Here is a 24519-nt window from a genome sequence, read left to right on the forward strand (position 1 = left end):
GTTTGGTATCCCACATATACAAAATATTTATTAAAATCATCGAGCGTCGCATTGCTGGGCAACTCGACCAACATCAGCCCCCTAATCAAGCTGGCTTTCGTCCTGGGTTCTCCACCACCGATCACCTCCATACAATCAACCAGATCATAGAAAAGTTTACCGAATTCAAACTCCCCTTATACCTAGCATTTGTAGATTACACTAAAGCATTCGATAGCATCACACATTCTGCCATAGTTACCGCACTTCAAAACCAAAATATACACCCTCCATATATCAATTTAATTCAAAACATATACGTAAATAGCACAGCAGACATAAAACTTCAGTACTCCAGTCCGTCGTTTCCAATACAGAGAGGCGTCAAACAGGGTGACCCGCTATCTCCAAAACTATTTACTAGCACCCTTGAAGAAGTTTTCAAGAGCCTGGCGGTCTCCTGGGAGGCTAGAGGGATAGTCATCGGCGACAGAAGATTAACAAACCTTCGTTTCGCCGACGACATTATCCTTTTCGCCTCTTCGGAATCAGAATTACAACAAATGCTCCAAGATCTGAGCAACGCGAGCCTTCAGGTTGGACTTCAAATAAATCGTGCAAAGACTCAAGCAATGACCAACAGCAAGAAACGTAGGGTCGTGGTAGACGGGCAGAATATACAATATGTCGACGAGTACATTTACTTGGGCCAGCTAGTTTCTTTCAGCAACAGGCAAGACAAAGAAGTCGAACGCCGTGTCGATAACGTCTGGAAGAGCTACTGGTCCATGAAGGAGCATATGAAGGGACAACTTCCACTTTCACTAAAACGAAAACTCGTCGACATGTGTATACTGCCCGTCCTAACCTACGGTGCACAAACATGGTCGCTCACAGAAAAGCAGAAGTCAAAACAGCGCAGCATTTTAGGTGTTAAAAGGACCGACCGCATCCGTAACACCACGCTGCGCTCTAAGACTCGCATTGCTGACGTTGGCAGAAAAACCGCCAGGCTTAAATGGGACTGGGCCGGCCACGTCTATCGCATGCATCCGGATAGGTGGGCCAACATAGCCACCAAGTGGATGCCGATGAAAAAGCGTGGACGGGGCAGGCCAAGGCAAAGATGGCGGGACGACCTTGACGACTTCCTAAATAACTGGCCGGAAGTAACGGAGAATCGGGAATTATGGAGAGCCAGGGGAGAGGCCTTTGCCCAGCAGTGGGACACACTAATAGACTAAGAAAAAAAAAAAACGGAAATACTTACTATAAAATAAAACTACCTATGAAACTGTCAGAAGATATTTTCGTGATTTCGGGGTTGATCCCATAGTAAAAGTTTCTCAGTATCACCTGGACATTTACGGGTTAGTGCGTTTTCACATTATCCGATCCGATATCCCATACATTACAGGCGCCATCTTGGATTTTTTCCATTGAAATCCTTCCGACATCCGATATCGGATCGGATAATGTGAAAACGCACTTACAGTAAATGGTTTTCGTTAGTTTACATACTGTATAATAAGCCACAAATAGTAACTTTAGCATTTTAATCGTAAGTCCACGTAATATGAAGGTAGCTGCGTGCAAGGTGAATCGTTTCTACATTGCTAATAAAATTTGGCAGGCGTTAAATCAAACCGCATAAACTCCTCGATACAAAGAAATCGCTATTGTGTGATATGGTGCTTATAGACGGTCAAGAAAAGCACTGCACTAAATAGATTAGATTAGATTAGATTTCTTTATTTCATGATAAAAATTACTCTATAAATTTGCTACATGTCAAAATTATGTTTATCTTCTCATCATGATCGTCAAAAATTACATAATAAATTCCAAATAAAAATAATTGTGTCTCCCAAATGAGGATCGTCATTTACAAAGAAAGAAAATACACTTGCCAAGCTATATAAAATTAATAAATTAAGTTACAATATCATGAAATTATCACGAAGCAAGAAAATATTATATAACAGAGAAATATAGGTATAATTATATCATCGGTCATTAAAAATTCAAATCCATGTACTCATTTACAGAGTACATGGGGTTATCTAACAAAAGGTTTCTCAATTTGCGCTTAAATGCTTCGTCACATGGCTCATTTCTCAGATCGGCAGGTAAGTGCTCATAGTAAGTAAGACCGATGACTCGAAAACTTGTGCTTTTTTAAACCTTGATGTTAGTAGAATCATCAACGAACCATAACAATGTTCTACTGTTTTATTGTCTTCTTTACCTGTATTTTTGATGGTCACGCTCATTGGCGCTGAAGTCCCGCCCGATGAGAGCTTTTTTTGAGCAAATTCGAAACAGTTGCGAAACTGCCTCTAGAATAGAAAAAAAAAATAGTTCGGTATCGAAGTCACACTAGCAACGCAAATCGAACCGCATCGATGTAATTAACCCTATATTTTTACCCATACTGGCAACTCTTATAGTGACAGCTGTCAAAAGTGTCAAATGTCAGAAATCTAATTGCGCGATGCGCGATTTGGTATTGGTACTATTGGTAGAGCGAACTGCGAGGCTATTGTATTGTACGTTTAATTTTAATCGCCGCGCCGGTGATTGCCGTTCGCCGGCGTGCTTTGCTCGACGCTGTTATCATAATTTCAGTTAAAATTGAAAAAAATATATCGCGCGTGTGAATTGTGATTTTTTGCCGTGAAAAATATAGCCGGCTGGGACATCGATAGTTCTCAGGGAGACATCCCCGGAAGCCAAAATGGGCCGCTTCCTATCGAAAGAGAACCTAGAGGGTTTCGATAAATATAAGGTAATTTTCGTAATTCATAAATAAGTAGTTTTAGCGTAGTCTGTGTGGAAATTGAAAAGTAGTGGCATTTAAGAGATCATACATTTTATGACCTGTTTTCTGCACAAGCAACGATAGGATTGATTGAAGTATACCCAAAGTGGGTGTAAGGTAACGGACCCAATCATGGACAGTTTAAGATAAAATTTTGCCTATTTTTGATATTTTTTCACTGATACATGTAAAAATTCTACCGCCAAGTGTGTTGAAACTCAAATGTCTTATCCTTCTTTTACATTTCAAGCGTATTGCAGAATATATACTCCTATTGGTTTCTTCATAGTTAACAAATTAAAACAAAGTGTTTTTTCTCCGATCATGCACGGCAGTTCTCCAGTAATGGATCCCCCATTATGGACAGTGAAATAATTTTAAAATTTTACTTTTAAAGCCAACTGAATGAGTCAATTTTATATACCCCAAATAAGATTAGTTTGGGTTATTTTAACATAGGATTGTTTCTTGTAAATTTTGGTTTCGTAAATTGTTCCTTGTCCATCATAGGAGGTACGCAGTTTTCCGGTTCCGGTTATGGACACTCGCAAAATAAGGCTAATTCTTTATATCTTTGGACTATCTAGTATGTTTTATACCTTATTTCATGGATAATGCAGTAAGTAAAACTCATTCAAGTTTACACCGAGTATTATTTTTTTATTATTTTATACAATAACTCAACTCTCTTAGCAACATTACTAAGAATTAGTCCTGATATTTTTTTCAGTAAACTGATGATTTTTATCTTGCCGCCAAATCCTTCAGAAATTACTGAATTAAATGAAACTTTAAAATTAAGCAGCTCTATGACTCTTGTTTATGGTACAATGCCGTCAGTTTTTAGAAACTAATTTTAGATACTTATTTTTAAGGATTTGTGTTTATTTGTCCATAATGGCATAACCATCCATTATAGGGTATTTTACATTATGTATATTTAGTGAAGTGTGAGTGTCTAATAGCAAATTGTTTCTTTTTCAGTATAACTCTATTGACACAAGTGTTCTCAGCAACTATGTTATGCACCCATTCTGGAATTGGTGTGTTCAAGTGAGTACCTTTAAGTTAAAATAATTGTAATTTTTTGACTTAAAAATCAATTGGTAGCTCTAATCTTAAGAGGGCTGTCGTGTGAAAAACAGTGAAATCGCAACCGAGCGCTTGATCATACCGTGTGTGGTATCAAATTAAAGGGCTTTGCGAGTTGTTTACAAATATATATCACATTATAGGACTTTTTCTACTTGGTCTAACAAAATATGACAAAATGTCCAAAAGTGGTAATAATTGTACCGGTGAAGGCTCGTTTTCAAAAAATTGCCAAAAATAAATAATAGCAATTTATAATCACTAAGGCATAACAGCAATTTAAGTAAACGTTGCTGATTAATTAAGTACAAAAATTATTTCGGTGTGATGTAGATTTTCAAAGAAATTGTCACTTAATTTTAGGTAATTTCTGAAAAAAATTGAATTCGTCTTAGCTTTGTTTACTCTTTTTTAAAACCTTATAATAAAAATGTAGTCTGAGAAGTTTGTAGTACAGGGTATACGAATTATAAATTTACCTGTTTTAGTAATCAAAATTGTCCAAATTTTACAAATAAGATCGACTAACTCAGCTCTATACGTGTGCTTTTCTAAACGTGCATTAGAAAAAAATTCATAATTAATTTAGTGACTTGGTTTTCAAAAATCCAGTCTTATAAAAATCAAGATAATAAGATGCTCTAACTGAAATTTGAATTCAATAAATCTATGGATAACGGAAAGTGTAGTATTTCACTGACTAAAACTATCAATTTTACATTATTTTGACGTTTTTTTTGAAAGCAGCCTTAATATTGGGGATGGCTTGATATTTAGTCTATTAGAAATTATTTATATATTGTTGTGCATAAACTTAACAAAAAAAGTTTAAAAATGCCTTTTTTTCAATTACAGTGCACCAAAAATGTGGAAGTACTTAAAAAGCTAACAGACTGACTTTATAACACTATTAATTTAAAAAAAATGGTATAAAATTTGTCTCTGACATCCTACCCTACAATATAGGACTAGGTACAAATTGTTATATTTGCACTGGGGCTCGGAACCATTATTAACTAAAAAAATAAACTGATACATGCCTATATTTTGTATTATTTTATGATATTTATGTAGAACAAAACCATGTTTTGGATTGTTGCCTTGTGTCTTAAAAATGAATAATCAACCAAATAATGTAATACTGGTTTTTTTTTGTACAGATATAGTACTGGCTCCGACCCTTGGTAGGCACAAATATAGCCTAGTCAAAAATAACCCGTGCTAACACAAATTAACTCGTTCCAGTTCTGCCCAGTCTGGGTAGCACCAAACCTGCTAACCTTTACCGGCTTCCTCCTGACCGTACTAAACTTCCTCCTGTTTTCCTACTACGACTACGGGTTCTTCGCGTTAACCGAGGCCGGCGGTGACGGGATCCCCAGGTGGCTGTGGGCGGTGTCCGCTGTCAACCTGTTTGTGGCCTATACCCTGGGTGAGCATGTGGTTCGTTGTGTGTATTTCTTTCCTTTTTTTTTCATTGATGTCACTTGTGATAATCTGCGTAGTACAATGCGATACAATACCTGTGCTTGTAGGTTACATTTAAAAAACATAAATATAACAACATAACATAACACTCGTAAGTAATATGCCTAACTATATTAGCAGCTATAGTTTTGTTCAGTCTATACAAACTACAACTACTAGAAACCTATTGTAGTAATTGTAGTTAAACTAATTGATTGAATTAATATCCATATACTTTTTGGTCTAAGTACCTATATAAATATATATTTTATGAGTATTTGTTTATTTATTATTATATTATTATATATGTATATATTGGTGTATTAATGTAATTGTATATGTATATATTTGTTACCATGTGTATACAAAATTTGCATTTAATTCTTTTAGTGGTTGTACCTACATTTTTGAATTCGTCACTCATCGTTAATTCGCTTCTACTCATTTCCTCAAAGGTTGACTGGAAGAGATCCCATTAAGGGATAAGTCCGCCTACATTGTATATTACTGACTCTGTAACTGTGTCTCTTTTGTTTCCTTTATGTACAATAAAGCTTATACATACATACATACATAAACTATTGTATTTTATTGTAGTTATCAAACACACTTTCATGCTCCTATTATTCAATTCAATTCAATAATTTTTTATTTCGGAAAAAATCCATAGTGTTAGTGTACATTCCCTTAAACCTATGTTAGTTACATTTACATATTATTTATTACATCTAAAAAAAAAAAAAAAAATAAAACTATAATAAATTATACACTTGGCCTCTGGATTTCATATGTACACCATCCCAGTGTCTCCAGATAGCACAAGCAGGCGATTCCAACACTAGGCGCACAAGGCTGTTGGAGCTGTCTCGCACGCGACGCATCAGGGAGGCAGTTCTTTTGCGTATTATAGCACCGAAACTGTCAGTGCGGGCCTCAGCGAACATGCCTGACACACTGCAATAACGAGGCAGTCCCAACAGCATCCTGAACCCATTGTTATACTGGATACGCAGGGCACTGAGGGCCTTATTATGTTCAGATATTTTTGTTTGTTAAGTGTGTAGATGTAGGAAACTATATGTGACTGTAAACATAAAATTATATAAATCTTTACAGTAGCTGTAGTGACCCCAATAATGAAATAGATACTTCTGCACGGGAAGCATGGTCGCGCGATAGACGATAAAATATCAGGACGGACTATTTGTAAGTGCGATAGGGACGGCCTGCTATTTTATCACTTATCGCGCGACCATAATTGCCTGCCTGGTTATCTCTTTTTAAAATTTGACGCATAGTATGTCAAATGGTATGCTTCGATAACCCTTGCTATCTCGGGTGTACATATTGGTAACTTAGGGATCATCCACATATTACGTCACACCAAATTTCAGGTTTTTGGACCCCTCCCCCCCTATGTCACGCTTTTTTGTATCCCTTTAACAGGGATTGTCACATTTAGTATGACCCCTCCCCCCACCCCCTTACACTGTGACGTAATATATGGATGACGCATTAATGATGACAAGAATGTTCTAAATTTGTCACTAGAAAGTAACTGATAGAATAGGGTACTTTCTGTTTTTTTATTGACTTCATGTCTATATTTATTTCAAAAACCTACCAAGTGCGAGTCAGACTCGCGTTCAAAGGGTACAATAAAATAAAAAATATATACTTTCTTCGTTCAATCATCACTGTTAGCACGCACATTTGTGGGCACAAATGGTCTTTAGCGCCTTACTCTTGAAGGCGCTTAAGACCTTTAGAAATATTTTTGAGGTGCTTATTATAATAAGCTCTTTCATTTGATATGTAACACATACAGCACCGGCCCGTGCACTCGATCAGGGTAGAGCGAGTTTGAGTTTCGGCGCCCTTGGGAATAAGTTTTACGACGCAGATAAAAAAAACGCGAGCGTAGCGAGCGCGAAATTTTTTTCATAGTATTGCCGTAATTTGAAGATTAACGCAATACCTACAGATTTTATGGATTTCATCATACAGAGTACGAATAAAAGGACAAGGGTTGAAATTTCGCAGTCGCGCCCTAGTATGGTTGTGGGGCTGAACGTGGATATCAGGTACATAAAATAAGGAACAAAATCGAGTACTATAGTGGCCAAGTCAGGAAAGCAGACTTGAAATGAAAACGCGAGCGCGGAATTTTTCCTAAGTAACTAAAAGAGATCTGATATAAATAGTGAGCGCGAGCGAAGCGAGCGCGATTTTTTTTTCCTATTGACGCAATTTATTAAGACTCAACCCGCTAGCGGGGAAGCAGCGAGCTTTCAAGCTTTGATCTACTGCAGAGCTGCGGTCTTTGGCATATTTTAGGGTATTTTGACTTTACAGCGCCTATGTTCCCGACTTTTAGGCCTTATATTTCGCCATCACTATTATAATTAAGACATTAACTGCGAACTCGATCGTCACCGTCGGGATGCCCATTTCGGTATTTTGCCACTAAGTGCCCTTCGGGATCTTAGTCCTTTGAAGTTAGCTCATTAAGTATCTCCTGTGACTCACAAAATTGCGCCTCTCTGAGACGTTTTGCGCCTTTGGCTTTATGACGAACTCCGCTATGGACTATCGGATAGACTCATAATTTTGCATTTGGATAACGTAACTTTGTCGTTGTGCCGCACAACAATGTGGTTCGTCAAGGGCTAAAATCCTCCTTTTACGGCGCCCTAGCAACAGCGCCCTTATGAATGTTGGCGCCCCCTTACCATGTGGCGCCTAGAGCGGCCGCTCCACTCGCTCTACCCTTAATCCGGCCCTGAACACATAATTCAAAAAACTTTAATTTTTAATTTTCACTTTCACCCCCCAAAAGTGACCTCTATGATATATTTTTTTTAATTTAAGTTACATGCCCGTCTTTGAGTCACAGTTTTACATAATTATGTGTACCTTTCAAGTTAATCGGTTCCGTACTTTCGAAGAAAATTGACTGTGACACACGGATTTACGCAAAACGCGAACCACGTTCGACATGTTGCGTCATTGAATCTCGGCATGTACTACGTATTGGTCACCGAAGGGTAGGAGGGGGTTCATAAACAGTCCGTGGTGAATCAAATACATCGATCGCAGGGGACGATCCCTCTTGCTAGGGGAGGGAAAAGAAACGGCGAGTCACACATATCGTGCGCAGCTGAATAAAAGGGTTCATTAAGACGCTACAGGAGCGAAAATCGGCTGTCCAAAATCAAAACCTAGCAGGGGACGTGTATTTTCAATGCACTTGCTAGGTTTTGATTTTGGACAGCCGAAATGCTCAAATGGAAAGGAATATAAATAAAGGAATTTTAGTTAAATATGCTAGTGTTACCTATTAAGTAGAATAATCGAAAAAAAATGTCCATTCAGAACAACTCAGCTAAAAAATATTGCGAAAAATCTTTAAATCGAGGTTCCGCTCTCGACTGTTTCCTCCTTCAAAATTTAATCAATCGTAACGAAATTTGAGAATCTGAATAACAATGAAATGATCTGTGTCGGACCGTTTAGTTTTTTCTAATTGTTACTAATTTTGAATAGGTACCATACCTTTCTTTGCGCCATAATCAATAAGGCCGTTTTTGAAAATTTTTGATGGGCTCTAGCGTCTTTAAAAATAAGAATATCAGAAAAATCTAAATGGCCCGACACAGATAAAAATAATAGTAATGTGCTGAAGAAATCATTGTTCTATCTTCAAACACCAGGAAGGAAATAGTCGAGAGCGTTTGTATGGAGAATTGACCCCTCCTGTATCGTCTTAACAGTAAAAAAATGGTCACATAGTTTGGCTACGATCCCTCCTCAGTTGTTAAAACTGGTGCTCCGTTAGGCCCCGACCTTTACACCTCATTGTCTTCGCTAAAACACGCGGGGTCCATATGGATACCTGCATGTTTATTCTTGTTGCTTGCATCTGTTTATAGTGAACCGGTTTTTAAAGATGTAGTAACTAATACGCACGATTAGAGATGGGTAGGGGTGAGTAAATACTGAGTATTTACCCGTAATTTACTCAAAGCACCGAGTAAATACTCGTATTTACTCATTTGGGTGAGTAGAAACTGTTACCTAAAAATAATAAAAAAAATGAGATTTATGTACTTAGTCGTATTTATTTTAAGTGTGTGGACATGTTTAAATACTATGTATATTATCAGAAGCTTATGGGACTCTTAGTTTGTTGAAAAAGAGGTAATCACTGTGAGAAAAAAATAGTGTTAATGTTTAGTTAGCAGTTCAGTTTTAAAAAAGCAGGTATTTACAGTAAAAGTATGAGACTTAAATTAAATCGATGTTCTAGATAACGACATGACGTTCGGAAGTGATTGTTAATGTGGCACTTACCTTTTGTATGTTGATAACGTGAACGTGCCGAAACCGAAAGTTCTGTCGTACACTAGTTATTTATAATAATTACTTTCTTATTTCCGTGCTAATAATCGTACCTATTTTAAAACTTTTCTCTATTTCTTTCGAAACCCCATGATGGGAGTAAGTACAAGGGCTCAATCCCGACTGGCGGACAGTTTCAACCAGTCGAAATATTTTCCATATGTACTGAACAATACACAACTATTACACATGTGCCCTCTGGTCCTGTATCTTAACAGAATCTCGAATGTATTATTTTATTAGGGTTCCGTACCTCAAAAATGAGAAACGGAACCTTTATAGGATCACTCGTGCGTCTGTCTGTCCGTCTGTTATAGCCAATTTTTTCCGATACTACTGAACCGACTAACTTGAAATTTGGCACGCATATGTAAACCTGTGACCCAAAGACGGACATGTAATTTAAATTAAGAAAATTTAATTATAGAGGCCACTTTTGGGGGGTAAAAGTGAAAATTAAAAATCAAAGTTTCTAGAACTATATTGTGTTACATATCAAATGAAAAAGGTTTTTATAACTATTGCAAAAATGTTTTTTTAATAATTTTTAGTAAGGTAATTTACAAGTTATTTAAGAAAATAGGTAAAGGAAATTACCATAAACATCCAAATGACCCTAATCGTATACGAGTATTTGCCGCAGAAATAACTGTCTTCCGCTACTAGGCCATTACCGTCTACAGGCCACGATTCTGACGTCACAGATCACATAGATTACCTACTTACCTAGCCAATGCAATTACTGGAACAATTACTCGTAAAAATGTGCTCAAAATGAATGTAGAAACGTGATCGTTGTTTGACCGGTTTGGCCTAGCGGGTAGGCTGCCTGTGCTAAACCGCGGACGCCGCGGTCCTATGTTCGAATCCCGGTATGGGCATTTATATGTGTGATGAGCACTGTTATTTGTTCCGGAGTCATAATTTTTTTCTATGTTGTACAGATGTAGTGCGAAAAGGGCTTCCTTCGTATTTTTCCGGAAACGTTCGTATTTGTCATGCTAGTTGAATCAATGTCAGTACATCTTGTACTAAGACTGACTGAAATAGCATGACACGTTCGTACGTTTCCGTAACAATGCGAAGGCAATTCTTTTCGCACTAAATCTATATGGGCATTTATTTGTGTGAACACAGATATTTGTTCCTGAGAATCCTTAGTGGTTTTAGTATATTATATAAAGTGCGCGTAAAATTTTTAGACCATGTGGCCTTACCTGCGCAGAAGCGATTTTTTTATTAGGTAGTTTTTTGCTCGTATGTGTACGATGCGCGAACTTCTCCCCACCACCTCGCCTGATGGTGGTTTGCCGCGCAATGTAGATACAGTCAACCAATTGGAACCCTAGACCAGTGTAGAACTATGTCATAGTGACGTAAATCAGATTGTAAGAAATCTCTTACTGCTTGTCATTTTGACATGGTTGTAGAGTGGCATATTAGGGTTCCAATCGACTGTACATATCGTTGTCCGAACACCCGCAACAGAATCCATCTTGAGCTAGTTGAACTTACCGTGGGACTCAGTCAATCTGTGTAAGCATGTCCTATAATGTATTTATTTAATTACGGACTAGGTAATAGAGAATAGATAGATAGATAGATTGATCTTATTAAGAGGATACGCTGCACCCGCTTCTCAATTACCATTACAAATGTAGGTTCCATTTTCCGCTCTGGGTATTTAGTTACATATTATTATTCTCCTTTATTTATCTCTCCTATATTTATTATTATTAAATTAATTGCTATGCCGTATGTTTGTCTTTGTTGCTCACTCATAGTGTTGTGCTCCTGCCGGTGACTGAGGTTGTCAGAGCTCAACGAGGGTGTTAATATATCGGCAACCTCTGTAATAGCACAGTATAATAACAAAGTATGTATTATCGTACAGTATAGCCACTCCTGCTCCCCACTGAAGGTGCCGCCCACCCGCTCTGGGTTACCTCACAGTTATCGCCTGTCAAAAACGCGACCGGTCGACCTGTCATATTTCACTCATACATCAAGCATGGAACGCGTTCACCTACAAGCTTAGAATGTGTGCGCAGAAACGCCATTGTCCGAGGTGTGGTATATAATTGCAGGCGTCCATGAAGACGTCCACGCTGACAACATCCTATGGCCTTGACGCTAGCGTACACTCTCTATTCGTATGGAAGAAAGTGAGAGCGCGATATCACTAAAAGAGGGCGGCTAGGCACGAAAACTACGCAAAAATATTAAAATAAAAAGATGCATTATTTGTGCAATATGTTTCGTTAGTGTTTTAGATATGTATATTTTTGTTATTGTAATTTTAATTAAAGACAACTAAGTGAATAATTGAACGACATAGAACCATTTAATGACGAACTCGAGACCGATCTTTGCATTTTTTTTCTATCGAGCCGATTTTATTAAATCGTGTATCGCGTACGGCTATGTTCGTTGAAATATAATGAATAATCCATACTAAAATTATAAATGGGAAAGTGTGTGTGTCTGTTTGTTTGTCCGTCCTTCACGGCAAAACAGAGCGACGAATTTTCGTGATTTTTTAGGTGGAGATAGTTAAAGGGATGGAGAGTGACATAGGCTACTTTTTGTCTCTTTCTCTCGAGCGAAGCCGCGGGCAAAAGCTAGTAACATATAATTTACTTGCCTTACTAAGGGCCGGTTGCACCAAGCCGTCTGTCACCGTTAAAGCGTTCGTTAAATTTTATTGTATGGGAAGTTCCATAGACCTCTGCTGCGTGACGATGATGTGACTGTCAAATGTGGTTGATGCAACTGGCCCTTAAACTAATAGTTTGTCTTAAAAAACTGCGCAAGTAACATCAATTTTGCGCAATTGGGTGTTGTCAGCCCCTTAAAAAATATATACTTTTTGTTAGAAACCTGTATTTAGATACATATTGTACTTATATAGACAATGTGACAATTGAACGTCGTTTGCTCCAATCCCGGTGCCACGCTTTAGTGACCTCCTTATCTCGCGCAGATAGCGCAGTCGAACCACATCCTCTAACTATTCTATGCCGCAGACATCTTTCTAGACCACGCAATCTACTGACGGTCTATCCCAGACGCTAAGTTCGCTAATTGAGATTTTTTTTTCTTTTTTTATTAGTTTTGTTAACACTGACTAACTATCATAGGGCCCGCATAATGGTAAGAAACTAACGAATCCTGAGGTTGTTGATTGCGCGTTGCCAACCTTAACAAATGCAGGGTGCGTTAGCGTTTGGTTTATTATTACATCATGAAAGTAGTGAGAACCATCATTAAATGAAAATGTACCTTATTTGATTACTTTTTGACTGGATTAAGCAAGAAAACGGGCCCGTTTCTCGAAAGGTACAAGCCTTGTATTACAAGTGCGCGAACTGTCAAATCGTATGGGTTGTCATGGAAACACACTTGTAATACAAGGCTTGTACCTTTCGAGAAACGGGCCAATGGTCTCTCATAGTTGGCTTGAAACCCTATCCTAGACTACCAGTAAAATATAAAAAAAAACACATTTTAATTTCTGTCATAATTATGATTTTTTTTCGAAAATTTAATTTTAAAAATAACTGATGCTATTTCTCCGTCTTGCTTCATAGTGCGACATCTAATAAGAGTAATAAGGTATATGTCTAGTCTAGCTAGACAGAAATAAATATATATTTTCTTAATATATATTATTATATATATCAATGCAGCTTACCGGGGCCTCAGTCAATCTGCATGCAATAGATTTATTTATTTATTTATTATTACAATGCATAGGTCAATGCATGTAGCGTTTAGACAAACAATATACTTAGTAATGTGCTATTATAGATTTGTTGTACAAAATTACACATATTATGGCATTCTATTGGTCATAGCATAGATTTCTAATTAGTGCGTTTTCACATTATCCGATCCGATATCAGATGTAGGTCCGATATCCCATACATAACAGGCGCAATCTTGCATTTTTTCTGGTACGGACATCCGATATCGGATCGGATAGTGTGAAAGTGGACAGGGTAGAATCACAATACATCTCAGTCTGTGTTCTGATTTAGATTCTAACATAAAATATATTTATTTGTCATTTCAAATTTTAAAATAAATACAATTAAAAAAAAAACTAAATTAAAACTAAACCTAAAACCCATCCAATAAAAACAAAATAGATCGTGATCAGCAGCGCAGGCTTCGTCAAGTGGACATAAAACAAATCAGCTTCAGGCTTTGTCGACTATATACCTACAAACGAAATAATCCGCAACAGGCTTTGTTAAACTTAAACACTAAATAACCTAGGGTATGGTGCCACCCCGGACCGCAGCTGGCCCAAAAGTTCCCATAACACTGGCCGCGTTGATTCTAACTCATTTTTTTAGTCTGTGCGTCACCTTGTTAGCCCAGTCCAAGTAAGGTACCTGTGTAGGTACGGGTTTGGAATTTTACCACCCCTTTTCGTCCCATGGGTGTCGTAGAAGGCAACTGTGGGATATGGGTACCAGTGTGTGGTCGATGAGCTAGCAACCTGTCACTGCAATATCATAATTTAGTTTGACGTTTATCAATATCAATGTTGCCACATCTTGCACCGTCAACATCCGAGGATGCCTCGTAGGGAGGCGAAACACGTGTCGAGTTTTGTGATATTGTCTGGGTAAAGGGACCTTATTACTTACGGCGTTATGAGCGAGTTTCGTGTACAAATACGACGCCGCGGGACGTAAGCGCTGTCGACGATAAAGTCCCTTGACCCAGACAAGGTCACATTTCTGCGTTCATTGTATGTTTAAAGCACCCAAGTAGTAAGGTAATAACGGGTTAGCACTGATTGACTAGCACATTATCTATTCGCGGATCAGCAAGGTAATCTTCTAGATTTTGATTTATATTAGATGATGGCATTGATGACGTTGGTTCGACGACATGCGGAAGGTTGCGGGTCACAACTGGATGAGGCTATACCTTGTACTTTAAGGCCCACTTGTACCAACCACTTAACTCAGGGTTACTGGGCTGTCAACTGTCAAATTCCATATTAAATGGTGGGTTAACCCTCGGGTGAAGTGGCGAAGTGGCGTACTAGAAGAGAGGCCTATACAATAGAAAAATTAAAATTATTCGCTTCCCGTATACAAACACCATTATTTAGAATAAAATACTTTTTTTAAGTACGAGCCCCAATGCAAATGATATCGTCTAGTCACACTTCAACGTGCGATATTTATTTCCGAAACTGGTATTTAAACCCAGATTGACTTTGATGATAAATGGAATACACGACACACTAAGCCATTAAAACTAGTTTAATCTTGCGCCGTACAAAATGCCCTAATGTTATATGTTTTAATATAATCATATCATAAAAATAACATATCTAAAGCAAAAAAATACGCCTAGTTCATATTTGAGGCATAATAGGTCGTCTATTTTAAATAAAAATAGTTTAGTAAGATTAATATTATACAATAATATTTTAAATTGAATTAATAATATTATAAGTCGTCTGATATGATATACGGCTACATAAAAAGGTAAATTCTGTAAAAAATATAATTATTCTACAACATTTTTATACCAAAATAGCAAGAGGTAAGTCGGTGCCTGAATCAGTGAGGAAAATTATAATTTCCAGTAACAATAGCGGCAAATCTACGTTCCAAAATATCCAAAGACCTTTTTTTGCCAAGATCTACGGCGCATACAATCATCCAGCATCAACTAAAACACGGAACCGTCTCCTGTTTAAATAAATCTGGCCGTCGAAGAATAACTGCCAAAGAGAAAACAGGATTTTGAGGAGCATTATCAGGAAAAATCGTCATGCAAGAGCAGGAGAACTTACTTAACTATGGCATGACGCGATCAAAATAAACATTTCAGTCGATACCTGAAAGACAGTAATGAAAATAATGGGCTTCGGTTTTCACACCGCTAAACAGAAACCATTACTTACTCAAAAGCAGAAAACTAACAGGTTGAAATTTGCACAAAAGTACAGAAACTGGACTGCCGATCAGTGGCGAAAAATAATATGGAGCGACAAATCCAAATTTGAGGTCATAGTTGGCGATGAACGAAGTAAAGTCATTCAAGATAAAGGAGATGCATTTCACAAAGACTGTCTTGAACGCAAGGTGTAGTTTCCAGCATCTTTAAATGATTTGGGGCTGTATGTCGGCACAGGGTGTGGGATGTCTGCAATTTATAGATGGAACCGTCAATGCAGAGAAATACAAAAAGCATCTTGGAATAGAGTTCACTACCGTCTATAAGAAAGTTCAAGTATATAAATGGATTTACTTTTCAACGAGATGGTGCCTTATGTCATACTGGCAAGACAACGATGGAGTGGCTGAAACAAAAACAAATTCCTACCATATCATGGCCATCCAGCAGTCCAGACTTGTCTCCCATAAAAACTTTGTAGTGGTAAATGAAGAAAAAGTTGCGAAAAGATCCTTCTAAATCCAAAGCTGATTTTAAGGAGAAACTTGTGGGTGTCTGGAATGGAATAACCCCTGAGGAGTATAGACAGTTGGTAGATACAATGCCGCTAAGAATTAAGGCCGTTTTAGATGCAAAAGGTGACGCCACCAAGTGGTAGTTGTTCTTTTCTGCATCGGCTACGCTGAAGACGAACATTTTTGCGAGTGTTACATTTGGTGAAATTATGTTTTTTTGTTTACTAGTGAGGAAAATTGTTAATTTATGTTTTGAATAAATAAAATATGCATTATAAGCTCTCTTGTTTTTATGTTACATGTTCTACTAATCATCTAATTCATCCTGAATTTTGAGGTCGAAGTTAGGACATAATATTTTTTTCATACTAGACGATATCATTTGCATTGGGGCTCGTACATACTTTGTTACAAACAGAACATTAATTTAATTATTTAGCGAAGTTTGCGGTGTGCGATGTAATAATAATAGTTTGTAAGGCCTTATTTTAAAGCACATGACTTGTATTTAAAAAATAGCACTAGCCATGCCATGCCAGGCCATGCCAATATCGACATATATATAGCCATGTTAATATTGAAATCGCTACCTGAAATCCGCTCTCTAAGTATGATGATGAAGATTTGGTGATGTTTATAGGTGTATTTTGTCGTAGATGGGATCGACGGCAAGCAAGCGCGTCGCACTGGCACCAGCGGGCCTCTGGGCGAGCTCTTCGATCATGGACTCGACTCTTACTCGGCTGTCTTCATTCCTGCCTGCCTTTATAGCATATTTGGGAGGTATGTCTTTTACTTGCTGTTTCATGAAGAACTATTTGGCAGCAAAGTAACGTAACGACCAGTCTAATTCCTTTTTTTCGTAACTAGGTAGGTACCTAAATGTACATTTATACCAGGTAATCTAACGAACTTATCCTGCCTATTTATTGATTCTGTGTTGCTACACTTAGGCCCACTTGCACCAACCACTTAACTCAGGGTTAGTGGGCTGTCAACTGTCAAATTCCATATAAAATGGTGGGTTAACCCTTGGCCCTTACTCCCGTCAAATGAATATCTGCCGGATCTTATGATTGGCCATCGACATATTCAATTATAAAAATAAGTCTAATGCAGCTAGCCCTAAGTTGAACTTGTGCTATCCTCGTAACGCCTACCATACAAGAATTTTGATCCTAGTTGCATTTGTTAGAAACATTTTAGAGACGAAAGAAATGCTACTTTATTTATTCACATGAAAGTTAAAATTCCTTTGAACCAAAATATACATAATTTGATTGTAGGTACATTGGGCGGCAAGAGGCTATAGTTGCAATAATGTAGTTTATGGGGCTCCACACGGTTTTCATCGATTTGTAAAAAGTTTTGTGTTGAAACGCCTAAGTTTGTACTACTATAAGACCAACAGCCATCGGTTCTTCAATCTTTTATCTGTATTTTGAAAGAACCATATTTAGAAAAAATACTTTTTTTATAATTTTTTTAAAAATGGTCTAAAAAACACTTTAATCGAAACTATATTTTAGTGAAGGGTGTTACATACATGAAATCGACATGTTCGGATTTACCTTTGACTTTTCTAAAAAGTCAAGAGAGAAAAAAACACTTTTTGGCCCTACAATTGTTCAGCTTTGATGCCAAATATCACAGAAACAATGAGCTGTGAAGTAATTATGAGATACTATTTTGTTTAAAGACGATGCAGTTAATTCGGTAGGCTTTAGAAACTATCATAATATCAATGGATTCAAATCGAAGGTCATTGGCGCAGGGAACGCCCTTAACGAGCACTGTCTTGTTTCAGGGACGAGCTGAGCCCGCTGCGCATGTTCTTCGTGATATGGAACATCTTCATCAACTTCTACCTGACACACTGGGAGAAGTACAACACGGGCGTCATGTTCCTGCCGTGGGGATACGATTTCACCATGATTGTGAGTATTCTTACCCTACCACATGCAATGGCGGTCAAATATATGAAAGAGGCGTTTTCCTACGCGCACAGTCTAAGCTACAGTAGCATTAGCTCTTCTTGATATGGAACATCTTCACCATGGCCATAGTAATACAATTAATAATAGTAGGTAATTACGTACAGAGGAAAATTTCCATTATGAAATTGATGCATCAAAACGGTTTGTTTACAAATGGCCTAGCGGACGACGATGTGTTGCTTCCTTGTCACACTTGCGTGCGAATGTACAAGTGCGAGAAAGGGGCTACACGTCAAACGTGGTTTGCGGTACTGCGGTTGGCCCTTAATGTGCTATAAGCGACCACTGAGCAGAGTTTGGCGTAATATATAGTGTTTAGGCGAACTTGCCTTTAATTAAAATAAAATACCATAGGTACACAAAAATCATCTGATAATTAAAAAAAAAACCGGCCAAGTGCGAGTCAGACTCGCCCACCGAGGGTTCCGTACAAACTTTCAATAAATAAAATCTCAAGCTTCTCAGATAACTATATCGAGTAGTGGTACTGATAATTCACGCTATTTGACGCGTGATTGTCGCTAGATGTCACTTAAGTATGCCTATACAAATAACCCGCATTTACTGATGTATAAGTTACAACTTTTCCCTTACTACTTCTATGGACTTCTATGCTTCTATGGACAACAATGCACGGTGTCCATAAGACTTCTAGAGTGGCGTATGATACAAATTGGTTAGCCGTACGTACGTTAATATGTTCTTATTTTATTAAGTACTTAAAAACAGTAATTATTTTCAGGGATCGTGTCTCCTGTTGCTGATAACGTCAGCCATCGGTCCGAAGGCGTGGCGCGTGGCTCTGCCCGGCGGCCTAACCCCAGGCGTGGTGTTCGAGCTCGTGCTATACCTGTCAGCTATGCTAACGTCGCAAACTACCATCCTGTTCAACATTTACAAGTATGTACTACAACTATTCGACATAGCGTCACTACTTTTAAAAAATCTCGTATCTCACGCTGTTCCTCAAAGTTAAAACGCAGTTAGTCTATATGCATTCCATACATACTTACTACTATTTTCTTTTCATTGACAGACGAAGATACAAGTTTTTTTTAAAGTAGTGACGATAGGTTATTTTTACATATTTTTCAGTACAGACTGGTGCTATTTTAAGGCAGTGTACAAGAAGAGAAACTTTAAAGAGCCTCATGTACTGAAAAACGTCGTACGATACACGTGCGAGGCGATATACGTACATGTATCATACATGTGCGGAAAGAGAAATTACGCACTTGTATCGTAATGTACTATTTTAGAGTACCTTATATGGCGCTATATCGCTATATAGAGTGATACTTGTGTGATAATTAGATCATTACGCAACTATGTTCAAAATTTAAATTCCTGTAAAACATGTTTCATTTTTAGGGTTCCGTAGTCAACTAGGAACCCTTATAGTTTCGCCATGTCTGTCTGTCCGTCCGTCCGTCCGTCCGTCCGCGGATAATCTCAGTAACCGTAAGCACTAGAAAGCTGAAACTTGGTACCAATATGTATTTCAATCACGTCAACAAAGTGCAAAAATAAAAAATGGAAAAAGATGTTTTATTAGGGTACCCCCCCTACATGTAAAGTGCTGATATTTTTTTCATTTCAACCCCAACGTGTGATATATTGTTGGATAGGTATTTAAAAATGAATAAGGGTTTACTAAGATCGTTTTTTGATAATATTAATATTTTCGGAAATAATCGCTCCTAAAGGAAAAAAAAGTGCGTCCCCCCCCCTCTAACTTTTGAACCATATGTTTAAAAAATATGAAAAAAATCGCAAAAGTAGAACTTTATAAAGACTTTCTAGGAAAATTGTTTTGAACTTAATAGATTCAGTAGTTTTTGAGAAAAATACGGAAAACTACGGAACCTTACACTGAGCGTGGCCCGACACGCTCTTGGCCGGTTTTGCACACTTTTTATGATAGTCCTATTTTACGGTTTTTCTCGTATATATCGGAAACTATGCATCCTAGCGATAAGATGATTATAGAAGAATAAAAGTTGGTTAAATTTGCTATTATGATATACCAAGTAGGAATACAACCGACACCGATTTGAATTCGCCTACCTTACCGCTACGCCACCAAGACCCACCACATTTACCCCGTTTTTTGACAGGTCCTACCGCGACGGCACAGGCAAAATGCGGTCCTTCAACGAAGCCCTGCGCCCGCTCTACCCTGTGACTATCTTCTTCGCCGTCAGTTCGGCGTGGGCACTGTACTCGCCGAGCGACATCGTGGATCGCGCACCGAGACTGTTCTATATACTGACGGGGACTATATTTTCTAATATTAACGTGAGTCTAGTTTTTCGCTACGTTTACCGAGCTAAATTGTCACCAATGTATCTAAGGCTGGTTTTAGTGACACGCGGATCGATCGCGCGGAGCAATCCGCACCGGGCTAATATGTATTAAGTTTTGTACGACAACATCAAATTGTGACACTAAAACCAGCTTTTCACACACTTTAAATATGAAGAGTATCGGCAGCGTTCGCGACGTGCGTCATGGTAGGTAAATACGTCACGGTATGGAGTGAAAAAATAAATGTAGGTATGTGTGTGACTTAGTGGAAACTGCAATGTTCATACAATTTATTGGAACATTTTTTTAATATCACGATTGAATAACCTAGTGTTTCTGGGTTACCAAAGCCTAAAAACACCAGGATCTGAGAAAGTCACGTATTCATTCTTATTTTTATACAACAATGGAGGGTTCCTAATGATTTCTTTTGCTTACCTATTAGCGTACATACCTAATTTTGTTAGTATGTTAACAATCTTTATATTCAGTAATGAACCTCCAGGTCTTTTTTTATCCAAATTACTTAGTACCTACATTGTAGTACACCAACTCATTTGTTTATGTGACTGTTTGTGTTCTAAAAAAAAAAAAAAAAACTATGTCGGGTTTTTTTTCAAATTTTTAAATTTTGTGGTTAGGTTAGTTATGCATGCATGATTTGTCTTCTTTGTGTACTTACTCGTATAAACGTCATTTTTTTTCTTCCAGTGCCAACTTATCGTCGCCCAGATGAGCGGCACGCGTTGTTCAGCGTGGAACGCGTTACTACTGCCATACACTGTGTGCTGCGTCGCGTCGCTAACAATACTCAATCCTACTGCGGAGCTGCTCTTACTGTATACTCTGACCGCGGCGTGTACTGTGGCACATGTCTACTATGGCACTAGGGTGGTACGTGTTTATTATACTACTTATATGTAAAGTCAAATGTAAAGTGTATCATCTTGGGACGAATGAATGGTAAACGCGTACGTGAGATGGTCTGATTGAAGAAGTCGACTGGCGGCAGCTTCGTGCAGTCCACATAGCTTATGACCGCGTTCAATGGAGACACGCTACTTGTGGTCGCGATCCTCAGCATTGAGGGAACGAAGTAGAAGAAGAAGATGTAATGTCATAGGAAATATCATTATTTTCCCTTTTCTCCGTTACTAAAGTCACTGAAACCTGGCCGTAATGTCGAAAAACGGGAGAACTTGAAATATTATTACGTCTGTTTGCGCTACTATAACTCTTTAATGTCAAAACACATACAGGCCCCGTAACCGAATGGCATTTCTGCGGCATTTGCCGTCACTCTACCTATCTATCGCTTTGGGCGCGACAGAGTCACGGCCCAGCCACGACATTGGTCTAAGCGCGACAGCGGTGAGCGGCAGCCATACGTGCGAATGAAAAGTCCCATCGCTGTGTCTCGCTCCAATGTATGGACGCCGCTCACCGCTGTCGCGCTTAGACCAATGTCGTGGCTGAGCCGTCAGACTGCCATTCGCTACGGGGCCTGACATTTTTTCTGGCCACATGCTGTACTCCGTACCTACAGCAGTATAAGACCAGTAGTAACACTTGTAACAAACTTACGCCGCGCGGTATGTATGTGTGCGCGCCGTGTACGTACGCAACACATGTAAGCGCATGTCTTTATGTATGTATGTTTATGTATTTTATATTTTTAGTCTGTACTGTGCGATAAGTTTATTTCTTCGAATTTGCTGACACCTACTGACATAATGTAAATTTATCAATTTCCGCTACCTTAAGGTTGTCTGGAAGAAATCGCTCTTTAGCGATAAGACCGCCTGTTGATTACCTTTGTTCGTGTTGCTTCCTTGTTTTGTATTGTTGTATTTTATCAAGGTGTGCAATAAAGAGTATTTGTATTGTATTGTAAGCGGATGAGAAAGATTCATTCTCGATCACTCTCATCCGCTTACATGTGTTGCGTACGTACACGGCGCGCACACATACATACCGCGCGGCGTACGTTAGAAGAGTTACGTCTGGTCTTATACTGTGGAACAGCGGTTGCAATGGCAACTGGCGACATCTTATGACTTTAAGTTTTAGTTTTCAAAATTATATATCTGTTAAAACAAATAATTTTTTTCAGGTGCAAGAAATGTGCGAACACTTCAAAATCAACTGCTTCCATATCAAGCCAAAAATTAAATAAGTAGGGTCTAGTCGAAATGTTTATTAGTTTTATTATAATGAATTAAAGGTTGCGGTAGATATCTGGTCAAGGTAATATGTTAAGTACACAGTGAAATTTTACCAAAAGTTGGTGTTTAATGAAAATGCATTTATATGTAATTTTATGGTGGAAACGTGTGTTAATTGTTGTATGGACTTTCAGTTACTTGTATCGATTTCGATCACAAATCTTTGCATATAGATTTACAGAACCTCTTTGGAATTGAAGCCTAAGAAGTGGTTATATTTAACCATTTAATGTCAAGCACAGCAATAGCTACTATACTCGCTGCAATGCTGGCGACTGAAGTCATATTGCCACCTCTTTCATGCTAATGGATACCCGGTGAGATAGAAAGGGATGGTACTATAACATCAGTCGCCACTTGGTATTGCGGCAAGTATAGCCGTGCTCTTGGTACCATGGACTAAGGGCCAGTTGCATCAACCACAGTTAACAGACACATCGACGTCACGCAGCAGGTCTATGGAATTTCCATACAAAAAATAGCTAACGCCAAATTCGGTGGCAAGACGGTTTGGTGTAACTGAGCATAAAGCCTCCGCCACACATAATCCGCCGCGTTTAGATAGCGGAGCGTAATGATAGCGGCGCGCCGGACGAACGCTGGCGTTCCACTCGCAATCCGCGCGCATTCCGCTCGCGATCCGCGCTCGTTAGTTCCCGCCGGCGTCCGCTGGGCGCAACGCCAGCGTTCTTCCGGCGCACCGCTATCATTGCGCTCCGCTAACACTCCGCCTACGCTCTCAAAACGCGCATGTGTGGCCGAGCTTTAAGTGTTACGGCGTACGCCTTCAAAGTAACCGTTAAAGTTTACATACATTAGCTCGTGACTTTGGTAAATAAGTAACTTTTTTAACATAATGTTTTCAAAGGGTTAAACTATTTGGTTAGCCAAAATTGGCTTCCTTCCTGATGGAATTGTACCTAGTTATTTTTAGCTAAATTAGACGAATATTATAGTGACTTGTATTCATTGAAAAAAGGACTTTGAAGGAATCTCAGACGACCGGTTTACCTTTTTCTATAAACCAAGTCTTGCCAAATATGAACATTTACTTCCTTAGCAATAATAGTAAGCTAGATTTTAACCAAATGTTACTAGAAACACTAGTCAATATTATCGCCACATTCAATATGGCATTTTTACTTTTATAATATAATGTAGCATTTTCTCATGAACTTTTTAATCGTAACGAATATCAAACGATTCAATAGACTTAAATATTTTTCGACCATTGTAATGATTTCGATATTTATACAAATCTTAGTATGCAGTGTCTGACCAATAAGACCAATTATTGAAATAATATTAACAATAGCCAAATATGACATATTTATAAGGGGTCCGCTTGCTTGCTATGCCTTGCCAGGCAAGTATGGTCGCGTGGTAAATAATAAAACATCTGGCCGCCGCTATCGCACTTACAAATAGTGCGATAGGGACAGCCTGATGTTTTATCATTTATCGCGCGACCATGCTTGCCTGCCTGGTTGTTCTGAACCGCCGCGGGTTCACAGACGACGTTGTAATGGGAGGACGACCACTCCGGAACATTTACGTATACGAATACACCACACAGACGCTGCAGACAACGCTACCGGCGGCGCATCAGAATGACTATTAGTCGTTCTAGGCCTAACGGCCCAACCACGACATTGGTCTAAGCGCGACAGCGGTGAGCGGCAGCCATAGATTAGATTAGATTATATTTATTTCTTGATGAAAATTACATGTTATTTTAACTTAAAAATAGCACCAATTCACAAAAAGATCGTCACAACATAATAATA

The 24519-nt window shown here is 38.4% G+C and overlaps 1 protein-coding gene across 2 annotated transcripts; it reads left to right on the top strand.

Annotated features, from left to right (window-relative positions):
• Positions 1-2511: 2511 nt before the first annotated feature.
• On the top strand, positions 2512-24487 carry LOC125232498 (ethanolaminephosphotransferase 1). Of its 2 annotated transcripts, none has more exons than XM_048138193.1 (9): positions 2512-2767; positions 3785-3853; positions 5138-5324; positions 16860-16986; positions 18011-18140; positions 18943-19100; positions 20318-20498; positions 21219-21401; positions 22621-24487. In XM_048138193.1, the coding sequence occupies exons 1-9, from the start codon at positions 2717-2719 to the stop codon at positions 22681-22683; spliced, it is 1149 nt and encodes a 382-aa protein (XP_047994150.1). In that variant the 5' UTR covers positions 2512-2716; the 3' UTR covers positions 22684-24487. The 2 variants fall into 2 exon arrangements, with proteins under 2 accessions (XP_047994150.1, XP_047994158.1); XM_048138201.1 differs by lacking the exon at positions 2512-2767 and adding an exon at positions 3401-3419.
• Positions 24488-24519: the final 32 nt, after the last annotated feature.

Source organism: Leguminivora glycinivorella, chromosome 1, assembly GCF_023078275.1.
Source record: "Leguminivora glycinivorella isolate SPB_JAAS2020 chromosome 1, LegGlyc_1.1, whole genome shotgun sequence".
NCBI lineage: Eukaryota > Metazoa > Arthropoda > Insecta > Lepidoptera > Tortricidae > Leguminivora > Leguminivora glycinivorella.

Bases quoted from the DNA above. Each gene is read 5' to 3' on its own strand.
- LOC125232498 (XM_048138193.1), top strand. From the start codon at position 2,717: ATGGGCCGCTTCCTATCGAAAGAGAACCTAGAGGGTTTCGATAAATAT. The intron at 2,768-3,784 runs GTAATTTTCGTA...TTTCTTTTTCAG, and splicing joins AGGGTTTCGATAAATATAAG to TATAACTCTATTGACACAAG. The intron at 3,854-5,137 runs GTGAGTACCTTT...AACTCGTTCCAG, and splicing joins TCTGGAATTGGTGTGTTCAA to TTCTGCCCAGTCTGGGTAGC.